Source organism: Sinocyclocheilus grahami, unplaced genomic scaffold (assembly GCF_001515645.1).
Source record: "Sinocyclocheilus grahami isolate Dianchi unplaced genomic scaffold, SAMN03320097.WGS_v1.1 scaffold1055.1, whole genome shotgun sequence".
Taxonomy (NCBI): domain Eukaryota; kingdom Metazoa; phylum Chordata; class Actinopteri; order Cypriniformes; family Cyprinidae; genus Sinocyclocheilus; species Sinocyclocheilus grahami.
The window spans coordinates 175,993-188,868 of NW_015506234.1; the positions used below are offsets into that span (position 1 = coordinate 175,993).

The 12,876-nt window shown below is 35.4% G+C and overlaps 1 protein-coding gene and 1 pseudogene across 1 annotated transcript in view; both read right to left on the reverse strand.

Moving 5' to 3' along the window:
* LOC107566192 (solute carrier organic anion transporter family member 5A1-like) overlaps nt 1-6,986 on the reverse strand; it is a 60,213-nt gene extending 53,227 nt beyond the window's left edge. The window contains exons 1-2 of the mRNA XM_016251565.1: nt 6,959-6,986; nt 5,586-5,714 (exon numbers count right to left, since the gene is read on the reverse strand). Of these exons, the coding sequence (XP_016107051.1) occupies nt 5,586-5,714; nt 6,959-6,986 (157 nt within the window). The remainder of the gene's footprint in view (nt 1-5,585; nt 5,715-6,958) is intronic.
* Nucleotides 6,987-7,983: 997 nt separating this feature from the next.
* Nucleotides 7,984-12,876, reverse strand: part of LOC107566193 (extracellular sulfatase Sulf-1-like) — a 100,960-nt pseudogene continuing 96,067 nt past the window's right edge.

Consider the following 12,876-nt stretch of genomic DNA (forward strand, 5'->3'; position numbering starts at 1 on the left):
CTAGGTTATTTGAAGTTTGTGAGCAGCAGCACTACTATAAAATGCACCCCAAAACAAGCCAACTGTTTCAGAACACACAAAAACTGGGTATTCAATTTTCATATGACCTTTAACAATCCCAAAACCGAACACTGCAATTCCCTCACTTGGAAACAGCCAGTATTAGAATCTACTGCTGCAGAAAATCAATTTTGTATATACTGAAACAGAAGACTTTCTAATAATACAGTTCATTCCCAGTGACATGATACATACACAAGGACGATGACGTGTTTAAAGGGTTAGTTCACCCAAAAACGAAAATTCTGTCATTAATTACTCACCCTCATGTAATTTCAAACCCGTAAGACCTTCGTTCATCTTTTCATTTTTGGGTGAACTAACCCTTTAAATACGGGGGAAAGTATGGGACATGCCCCAGAAGTCCACAGAATTGCGACGGAGGGTGGTAAAAAGCTCTAGGGGTATTTGCTGAGTAATTCTAATGTGGCCGAGTTTGGAAGTGTCTGTTCTGTAAGTCAGCAGCGCAACTGTGACATGGGTGCCAAAGTTCTGTGAGGCCACACAACAGCAAACGCACAGCCCTGGGAACATGATCGCACATAATGGATGGAGTGTGTGGTGGAAAATATTAAACTCAGAAGCAAGAGAGGACAGATGTATTTAGCTCAGTGTGTGTTGTTGGAAACGTTGAGCACACAAAGAGGAAAATTTTTCTTTAACTTTGGGCACTTTTACATACCAGGAGGATTTTTGTAATACTAAAAGATTTCTACTTTTTATTTCTTTCTTAATTGAAAATAACACACTACAACAGTCTTAGAAAATATCATCATTTATTTTTGCTACACTATACAACATGATTTTACAAAGTTGTGAATAAAACAGGAAAATACAATTTCAGTCTTTCTACTTAAATTTTTTAAAATTCAATATGTTATTTGTCATTTCTTTGTGGTTATGTGGTTATCTTTGTGGTCTATGCGGTAAATCAGGAATTTCTGATTGAAAATTGTTTCCAAGTAAAACCTACATAATTTTTTTCAGTGTACTTTATAAAAGGCTTTTTTATGTCCATTTATAGATTATAGTGTTTTACTCTTGTCCCAGGATTTAATGTTAGTCCAGGAAAATTCTTCATAAAAATATAAATTACTGCTGATAATCCAAACAAATATTAAAGTAAGATATCTATTTCAATATTAATTGAGTGAAAATGATTTATATTAGGACTGCACGATAAATCGCATGCGATTGTCATGCACATCTCGTCAGTAAAGCCGGTTCTGTGATTAGTAGTAAATCTCCATCACGTGCTTTCAGATGGAGTGGCATTTAATACACAGAGCCGTAGTTCACTGACAAGCTACGCAATATCACGTTCATAATCGCAGATGAATCGCCTTCGATTATGAACACGATATTGCATAGCTTGTCAGTATGTACAGTATGTTTAACAACAATTATTTCCTAAAAACCCACTGGGCCAAAAGTGTCTGTATTTGAAGAAACACCCATTAAAGTCAAAGTCTCTCTCCTTCTCACACAAAAAGCAGCAGCTGTTACCCCTTCTAAATTTAACAAAAGCAGGCTGACAGAGTAGGTGTGTTTACACAGGGCATCCTGATATTGTGCACACCAATTTTACACAGCCTCCATCCATCTCGCAGTATTCCTCAATTACTACCACAAATAAAACTGCTCATCCACCAGGGAGCCATCAGTGCATTATGATCAACCATCTCTGACAAAACGTGCAACAGCCAAAAAATAAATAATGCAGGTCCTTAGTTATTACAGTGTCAGAGCTTAAAGTAACAGAGCTGCTACTGAAGTATTATTACTTCATTCTGCATTTGGCAACTAACTACAATAGAGACACACTCTAAAGCACACAGGAACAATCCAATCAAAACTGACCCCTCGGTTGACTGCAGTCTATAAGCCATGCTAAGAAAATCATTGGCCTGTAAATCAGAAACACCTGGCCCCCACTTCATTAATGAATTGCTACCTAAAAGGAAATCCCATGCTGCCAATTGGGGGCCAAAGTCTTGTCCATTGTTCAAATGAAGAACAAGATCATTAAAGGGATATTTCAACCATAAAATTTCAATTCTGTCATTCTTTATGACAGAATTGTCATGTCATTCCAAACCTGTATGCATTATTTATTATTTGGAGATTGGATTTTTTTAATATATATGAATATTCTGGCAAAGATTACTTCGACTTGGCATGTATATAATAGTCATATTAACTACACTGTTTTTAAATTGTAAATTAAATAAAGATTAGCTGGAGTACGATTTACAAGAAAATATGGCTCCATTCTTTCTACTTCAAAATTTTACATTTACTTCAATGCGTTTTCAATTTCTTTGTAATTAATTGTGAAACTTACTAGCAATTTCTGAGTGAAAATTGTTTCAACACCAATTTTTTTCAATGCATTTATTTATTTATGCATGCATGCCAGTCCTCATTCCCTTCAATTATTTTAAAAAGAATGGCCATAATATTCTTAAAAATCCTTCTTTTGCATGCAAGTAAACTAATATGGATATCTTTAGTATGTATACTATTTAAAGCGTATTTGTAACAGTAATATTGTTTAGAGTGTCAACTATTCGACTGAATACTTTTGACATTGTTGGCTCTGTGACAAATTGCTTATGTTCTTCTTAGTGGTTGATTGATATATTTCTATGGAAGCCCATTTCCTCCACTGAATAATAAAAAAAAGATAATTGCGACTTTTTACCTCACAATTCCGACTTTTTTTTCTCACAATTGCGAGTTCACGTCTCGTAATTCTGACTTTTTTCCTCAGAATTGTGAGATATAAACTCACAACTGCGAGCTTGATATACAGTCAGAATTGTGGGATATAAACTCACAATTCTGAGAAAATATCAGTCTTTATTTTTTTTTTTGAAGTCCACAGAAGTGGACTTTATAACTCGCAATTGTGAGTTCTCACAATTCTGAGAAGAAAAGTCAGAATTGCGAGATACAAACAAGCAATTCTGAGAAAAATGTTTAGAATTGCGAGATACAAACAAGCAATTCTGAGAAAAAAAGTTAGAATTGCAAGTTTAAATCGCAATTGTGAGTTTATATCATGCAATTCTAAGAAAAAAAGTCAGAATTGTGAGATACAAACAAGCAATTCTGAGATTTTTAGACCATTTTTTAATGATCTGCATCAGCAAATTTTTTTATGTTTAAGCCTTTAAGCAGAGGTTTGAGATGCTATCCTCAGTCATTCTTCATGTAAATGTCACTGATAACTGAACAGTTTGTCAGTTTTAGTATGCGAAAGTGTGTCAAAAAGAGGAAACGGTAGACAATGAACTTTAGTTTACATCAGCTCATTAAAATGAATCTGCCTGAAGGATTTTGGGGTATGTAAATGTTTTCATAATGCAGACTCCCTGTCTGTTGCACACAACTAACTCAGACACCATAGTAAAAGAAAGCAAATGAAAGGATGCAGAGAAAAGAGAATAAGCATGTTTTGCAATGACAAACCCTGTCTGAACCATCTGTGAAAAGCACAGAGGCAAGTATAACAGCCCTACATGTCGCTAACGGAATGTGTGCACAGCTCAAACAAGTGCTGGGGATGAAGCAAACATTCCACTCTACTTCCTCTCAATGTATGGGAGATTTCAATTAGTCTTTTCTTGCCCCAAGTGCTTTACACAAATTGTGATGGGGTTTGAAATAATTGGAACAGGGAGATGCCAGAAAAAAAGTAGGCAAAATTTTGACACAATAAATTGTTCGTTTTATGATATTATTTGTAGCTGCATGTTAGCTGAAGTCAAGACTCAACCAAAAGTCCAATGTATGTACTTTTTATAAATATTTAGTTATTTTTCTTAATCTTAAATATCATATAGAATGAAAAGTTAATGGAATCATAACATTAAAACATTTCAAAACAACTGCATTATTATCATCTTAATCAACCCATTTAATGCTTCATACAAGATAAAAAAAGAAACTACAGTACAAGAAAAAAAAGCTATTTTTATATTCCATTTTAAGATATCAATATAACAAATAATGTTTTCCTAGCCATGAAGTTTCAAGGGAGAAGAAAAACCTCAGGCTTTCAGGAAGCCAGTTGTTTTGTGTCTCTTGCTTTCAGTCATATCATGCTCACTGAACTGGCTTCAGGTGTAAGTGGTGATCAATACATTGACTTAAAGGCTGCAGCATATGTACTTTATAATGGGGCTCTTTATTCCAAAGACTGCATGTGCATGTTCACTGAAGCATTATCACCCATCACAAAGACCCCTCCCTGTTTCTGGATCAGTGCTGTGCTTCTTTAAAAGATGCTGTCTGGGAGTGTGCACCGCTGGGGGTTACAGTCAGATGGGTGTTGCCCCAGGCAGAGGGTCCATCACTGCCCCACTTACTCACCAAGCTGTAGATAAAGGGGTCTTCCTACACATTTCTAAATCAATTCTGTCCCAATCAATCATACAACTAAAGCAGCTTTGTTTTGTCAAAACCTGCCCTTATGCACACTCCCAGCAAGCTTCATATCTTCATAGTTACCATGGTTATGACTTAACATGTTGATAATATCATGATGCTGATTAAAAACAAAACAAGAAGATAATTTAACACTGCTATCACCTTTTTTCAAGTATGGACTGGTTTCTTCAACAAAAGTCTCTTTGAATACAAGTGCACCCAAAGAGGCTTTCATACAAATTCATTAGCGTGCTCAATCACAGGGTGGAAGAAAAGGGATTTGGAAATATATATGACAGGAACGAACAAGCGTCATGTGATCATGTATTATACCCCCCTCAACTTGCAATGACTTCTGGTGCTGCTCCAGGATTAACATTTATAATACAATAACATTTATTTGTATAACATTTACATAATGTAATAGAATATAATATTATATTTATCATTATTGTACATTTATTTATATTTAAAAAAACTCCCTAAACAAAGTAATATGTATATAATATATACAATATATAAAAATTGAGAGTATTTATTTGTACTTATTTATTAAATTAATTAATTACAAAATAAAAACTAGTGTTTATGTTTAATATTTATACACTTTATATGTATATATTATGTATTTATTAATTTATAAATGTAATTATTTATGTTACTCACTAAAACTAATTTATATAATGATTAATTTTTTTTTTAAATATTAAAATATATATCTAGTGTGTCTATGTAATATACAGTTTATGTGTAGATATTTATATTATAAATATATGTATATATAATAATTATATATCATGTTATATATCATATTTGTATATATTTGTTTATATATTTCTTGTATGTTTAGGGGAATTTTATAAATATAAAAATTTTATAATTAACAAAATAAATATTTGAAAAAATATATATTTAAAGGGGTCATATGATGCTTTTTTAAAGATCATTATTTTGTGTATTTGGTGTAACAGAATGTATGACACTGTTAAGTGTGATATTATGAATTAAAGGTCATCCTTTAATCAACAAAAGTAAAAACAGAAGCACAAAATTAAACAGGTAGTGATGAAAACTACAAAGACGTTTCTTACCAAGGTAGAGGGAAGCGTTCTCCTTTTTCACGTTATCATCCAGGTACGTTGGTCCCAGCGTGTAGATAGGAGTGGATCCCATGCCCACCAGGACCTGGGCGCAGATGAACAGGGCAACATATATGGAGACTGTTCAAGAAGCAATACAAACAGCGTACATATCTTGTCATTTGTTTTGTTTAGTCGAGCTGCTGTCTGGTAGATTAGTGGTCGAGAAAGACAAAGAATAACAGTAAACGTGCGACGGACCACTGATAAAACACTGGGAGGAAAATTAAAAACCGTGTCAACCTGCTCGAATTATTTGTTTATCTAATACAACTAATTCCCCACCTAACGTTTACGAAGTCACGACTTTATACATGAGTGAACATATAGTACAATATACTGTCAGTGCAAATACTGATCCTTTCTTTGAATTCATTCACAGCACATCGTTTACAGCTCGACTCTAAGCTCTAACGTTAATTAAAATAACAAGACGTAGTAATAATAATAATGAACTGAATGAAGAGTAGTGTACTTACAAGGGCAGATAGAGACAGAGGTAGTGAGTTGTTGTCCTCGACACGGACAGTGAGTGAATGAGATAAGATTGCGGATTTGATGAAGGGGTTGACGGAGCCCTCCAAGTGCATGCTGGGAAATGTAGGCCTATTTCCCTTTGTTAAGTATGTTTTACCTTTGTTTTTAAAACATACTTATCCCTATTCCTTGACCTCAACAACCATAATTCATGATGTTCAGAGAGATGAAAAAAAGTACACTTTGTGACAACATGCCCCAGTAGCTGTACAATGGAAGCTGCCATTAAACAGTGTATCATAGTCATCAAAATGTGTCAAATAATAAAAATAACTAACAAAACAACAAAAAGTAAACCTAAATGCATTTAATAAACGGTATAATTTTAAATGAACTTTAACATTTTAAAACATGTGAAGAACTTGTGTCCACTTGTTGCAGCTAGCTAAAATATCAAGATAAAAAAGTGAATAACTAAATAAATAAAATAAGTTTGAGGACGTATTTAAATTTGGAACCTGTGATTTCTTCAGAATTCTTTAACAAATAACATCAAAAGGACAGAATTAGAAACCTTACTGTCACTTTTGTTTAATTAATGTGTTTATTAATTCAACATGTTTGACCATGTATTATGTGTATGTAGCCGATAAATGTAGAATTTTTAAATTTCCATGAAAAGATAAAGGTGTTAAATGTTTGAAACTTCCAAATATACAGCCTAAAAGTGATAACCAAAAAGCTTCTTCATAATGACAACTAGGCTAGCACATAAAAAGACTCAAGACAAAGGTGTAATAATAAAGACAAACCCGATCTTTATGGTCTTCCTCAGGGGTCACTCTCACCCAGGTGTCCAACTGACCTTTGACCCATGTGTCACTCTTTTTTTAGTGTCAGTCAGCACCCTTCTCCATGAAAAAGCCTTAGAATGTGTATGTGGCAGTGTTTGTCCAGCTTATGAAGTTTTCAATGAAACTCTGAGAGAAGCATGTTCATTATCTTTAAATTAAATAGTTACAGGGACAAAAATAGCATCTCACATCACTGTTGCACAGTTCTTCCATAGATGCTGAAAGTTTTTGCTTTGAGTCATGTCTCAATCTTGTCTCCTTCAGTGAGGACACCCCTAATTACTTTCCCACATCCCTCTTAAGCTGTACTCAAATACACACCGGGGAACTGAGTACAGTAACACCACCTGGTGGTCATATGCGTCTTTTACAACTAATTTTTTTAGATCACTGCAAATAAGTTGCAACCACAGCTCAGTCAATCAACATGTCATTATATTTCTTCATAATAGTCTTTTAATCCATTTTATATAATCACAGAACATTTGAATGTGGATCAAATAATTTTTTCCTTTGTGATTTATTTTAATCATCTGTAGGTTATTTAAATAATGTTATTATTTGTATATATATATATATATATATAAAAAATTCTGTGTAGTCTATACATTTCATTGCATTATGTATTAAAACTAAGCCATCCTACACCTTCAGCAAAATGGTACTTTGGTACCTGACCACAGTTCCAATCTTAAAAGTAAATAAAAACTGGTTTCTGCTGCCTTCCTGGAGTGCATACATTTATAGAGCAAACATTAAGAAAAATTCATGGCATTGGTAGAGTCATGCCAAGACAGCCTGCTCAGGACTTCTTGGCAGAACGTTATTAATGGCTTGACTGTTATTCAAAGCACTCAGCCCAGGACATGACCTAAAATAAAGTGCATGTGGAGATATAGAAAACATTTTTTATGGCTAGAAAGGATAAAAGTAATCACAAAATGTCCACAAGTACGATACACATGAAAGAACAATGAAATAAAGTGCATTTTCATCATATGTTCATACCTTTTATTCAGTTAGCTTATTTTCATATGCTGGAAGGCAGAATCGCATCTTCTACACCCAAATAACAATAGATAAGAACTTTAACTGTAAAACTCGCTACTTTGCAGTACATTATAAAAAGCTCTACAACTTTCATTTGCAGTGTAACATCAGTGTCACATTTTTTTTTTAATGTAATTTCATTCAATTGTACAATCCAATCCATCAATGAAAGGTTAGAGGCACAAGGTAGGTGAAACAAATGTTTGGCAGGTTTTTATTTCAAAACAGCTTCTTGGCTTTCCAGAAGCCAGAATAGTTTCAACACCACTGGTTAAAAAGTAATGTAATATTTGCAAATTTGGCAGGTCATTTCATATTTCAAACAATTTTTACTTCAAAAATGAATTTAGACATCACAATTCTAAAAGACAGGAAGAAAATGGTCAGAAAGCTCGGAATAAATGCCCATCTCACATTCTTCACAAATGAAACAAGCTACTTTAAAGTAATTCATTACTTTTTGTAGGTTAGTGAAAATGTTAGAGTCATCCATGATTAAAGCACTTACAGTGAATGCCCTTCTTATATTATATGGATTGAATGCAGCAGAACTATACATTTGTGAGAGAACCATTTCACCAACAAGTCAAACCTTTGAACCCACAATCCAAGAGTATAAAACATGTTCAAGCAGTGTTTTAAAGAGTAAACAGTGAACCGAACCTAACAAGCTGAAGTAAACATAGAAGAAAACACCAACGATACTCATTAACGAAAGCAAATCCAACAAATAATGACTTGTGTTGGGTGTCAACATGGAGTCGTTTACGTCTTAAGAGACTGCAGAAGTCGACAAACATGAAAAAAGTGCATCAAATATCTGGGGAAACAATCTGCATGTGGTTAATCAACGCTATCTCACGACCAATTCGAATGTATTTTACGAGGTGGCTAATTCGTACAAATTCATACGACCTCACTTGTACGATTTTATACGGTTTGTCTAGACTCCAGTGACGGGTAGGTTTAGGGGTGGGGTTAGGTGTAGGTCATTCGTACAAATTCATACGAATTGTGCTACTCGTAAAATATGTGCGATTTAGCAAAAATCGTATGAATTTGTATGAGTGAGGTCGTATGAATTAGCCACCTCGTAAAATATGCAATATGACAGTTTCACCATTTTAACCTGTTTCTTAATTAAAAATATATTAAAACCTTACTTTGATGGTGTTTTCCCACTTGAGATTTAAAACCAAACCCAACATTTAAGATGCATCCGATACTTTACCTCTACATTTTTATATTTATTTATATATATATATTTTTTTACAAAATACATAACACTGATTTCTAATAAATGGAAGTACCTGTAAAAAATAAAATAATTCATTGGATTATACAGGAGAGCAGTCCATGCTCCATGGGGTTAGTGTCTCTGAGTTGGCTGGCTTCACAGTGCATGGCAGCAGTCCTTTCTCAAAGGGGATGGTCCCGAGGCGCTACCCTCCGAGTCCTGAACATCCCTGGGCTTGTGGGTAAAAGGTTTAACACTTCCATTCCACTTCTCCTGTAGGGTGTCACTCCGGGCTGGAGGAGTTTCCCCAGCAGGCTCTGGGGGTCTGGCTGGCTGCGATGAGAGGGGAAGGTAACCCTGGGCCTGAAAAATGTCCTCCTCATCTTCCTGCAGGTGGAGATCCAGAATTTTAGAGCTGCGCAACAGAAAGTCATGGTGGGTCTCCAGTTCAGTGACGCCGTTGCCGCTAAACGTCATTCCGTCATTGTCCAACTCATTATCCAGCTGTTGAACCCAGGTGTCTCCCCTGGGAAGCGCACTTGGTTTAGTTGGGCGGCCTTCTGGGAGTTCATTAAGAGACTTTAAATTACTCTTTTGAAGAGTTTTGGGGGTCAGACCTCTCGAGGGACCTTTGGTGACAGTAATCGGGGGTCGCTCCTTTCGGATTGGTAATCCAGCACCGCTGGCCTCCTCCGGGACCCCGGAGCCCAGCTCAGCCAGGGGGTCAAGTTTATCGGTTTGGTTGAGTGTCTTTAAATTTCTCAGCAGTGCAAACATACTATCTACATCCTTCCAAAAGTTCATCCAGTCATCCAGGTCGGGACTGTAGTTGTGTCTGTGTTTATACAAACTCTCGTTCACGCTGTACAAAACTGCCAGTCCTTGCCAGTCGATGACCTCTGTGAAATTGGGCAGCTTAACCTTTGTGGACGTCCCAGGCTGGCTGTGTTCTGGGAAACGGGAGAGGGGGAAGTGAGAGAAATCAGTAAGGGTTGATGATTGCCGCGCAGAAAAGCATTTGCTTTGGAATGAGTCTAAAACATGCAGTTATTCCCGGCCTACTTGTGGTGCTTATTAGTGCCCCACACACCACTGCAGTGCTTTTTTAAGCCTTAGACCAAGAGAAAAGCTCTATTCTGAAGCAGTAAAGCAGTGTGAATGCAGATCAAGGCAACGAATGTCCTCCAAACAGACACCCAAAACCAATACATCATAAATAAAGAGTGCGCAGACAGACTTAAAATCTGTGCAATGAGGTTCAAACTAAAATGAAACATCCAACGAGAGACTGAAAAGATGGAAAATCCTGGAACCAAGAAATCAGCAACCCAAAAAAACTAAATATGAGCCTGAAAGTGTGGGTGAGAGGTAGAAAATGAAAAACTGCAAAAACAAAAGCGTGTTAAAGGAGGGCGAGTGAATGAAATGAGCATTCCCAGAGCGGGTCAGGCAGTAACTGATGGCCTAGGAGACATGGGCCGCACTGAACCAGAACTGCCACTTAACTCGGGGTCTATGGAGATGTGGTGTGCAGTTTGGAGAACTACTTGAGAGTGGAATGAGAACAGAAATGGGTTCATATGGTCTGAAAGACTCACAGGAATGAAAGGCTTGGCCTCCTCAACTTTGACCATTTTCGATGCTGCTGTTGCCTGGTAAGCAGGTAAGCCAAAAAACAGAGATGTCAAGATAAGCGTGAACGAGAAATGTAAGAAAAAATCTGAAATATTGATGTTCTGTGGACTGAGAAGTCCCCACTAAATGGTGTGTATGAATAGCCTTGGATTTTATGTAAATTATTTGAGTTTAGGAATACATAAAAACAAAAAGCAATACATTAGGAGTTAAAATTAGAGGAATGATCTTGTAATTCTAAAACTTGAGGTTTTAAATACTAATATTCATGTCATTTTTAAATATACTTGAATTGTTAGCTCAACCCAGCATGCAACCACACACTTAGCTCAATGAATCATGGCATATTAGTGGAAACAAGCTGCCCATGCAGTTATTTCAAAAGCCAATGAGGGATTCAAAAAGTGTGGATACCTGTGTTGATCATAGCTTCCTCCATCTTTACTTCCTGATCAGGAAAATAAAAGCATTTAAAATGTTAAATGTCTATTGTGATTAAAAAACAAACAAACAAACAAAACAATCACATTGCAGTTCTTCATGCATAACCCCCAGCTCCTGAGGAGAAGTATTGTTAGATTAAAGACACAATGAAGGAATGAGGATGTGAAAGATGAGGAAAATCCTCGGATGGTCCTGAAGAAAAAGATGGTAAGTGTAGTGTTAAGAATGGAATGAATGTTATACGATGACATTGTTAACAGTGTTTCATGACTTAAGGTCACAAATAACATGATAATATGCCAACATGCAGACTAATATGTATTAACAACATGCATCTGTTTTTGTAATATTTTGTACATTACTAAGTGGCAAATCCTATTTTTATTATCTGTCTTAATTCCTCAATCTAGTCATGTATGGATGTGTGTTCACCCCAAAATGTTTTAGTTGTGCCTGAGAAATCATCAAACTTTACCTTTCTTTCTTCCATTGAAGACAAAAGAAGAAGTTTAACAGAATGTTCATGCTGCTCTTTTCCATTTAATGAAAGTTAATCGTAACTAAAGGCTGTAAACACACAAAAACTACAAGTGGCCCATAAGATGCTAAATTTCAAGTCCTCTGAAATCATATTACAGCTTTGTGTGAGAAATAAAAATAGATAAATGTTTGATGATAATCTTCACAATAATGTAATGTATGACTTCATAAGACTTGGTGCTTTTGACATTCACTTTTTATGGAAGAGAGTTTTGTTTTAATGAAAGAAAGTCAGTCATACAGATCTGGAATGACATAAGTATGAGTACATGCTGAATTTATTTTTGGGCAAACTATCGCTTTAAGATGATTTTATTACAAACCAAAACCATTGTTTTTGCCTCCGAAACAGGCGCTCACCTCATAATTGATTTAGTTGTTGAAAAGCTATGACAACTTGTATAAATCAAAATATTCAATAATACAAAATCCTTTATATAACTGTTTTTTATGATGTCATTATGATGAGTCAGTCTCCCCTCAAAGAAAATTATTAATGGTTTTCAGAACAGTGAAAATCTCAATGGTCCTGGTTTTAAATGGCCAAATACCCAATGTTACAGAAACCTCTTCCTTCCCAGTAATGAACAGAAAATAATCCTGCTAGAAAGTGGTTTTTAAACCACAATTCCACTGCTAAAAAATATTTTAAAAAACACTCAGAGATGAATGTGTCAATATACAGTATAAGTTTACAAATTTAGATTTTCAAAATTACACAAAGCACATACAACAGCCACATCTCTTTCACAGGAGCCATTCATCTAGTCTGGCATTCACTAAGAATGAAAAAAAAAAGCAAAAGTATGAGATGATGTGATTGCTAGGCTGCTGGAATATTATAGTCCCCTGGTGAGGGAATAAAATTAAAAATATAAATGGAAAAAACGAGATGAGCAGACAGTTTAGACAGAAACCAAATTTAGTGACCAATCCATCATCCACAATTAGATATTGTGCCACATGGCATCTCATGTGTGGTTCATCCCATTCATGCATCAGGCCG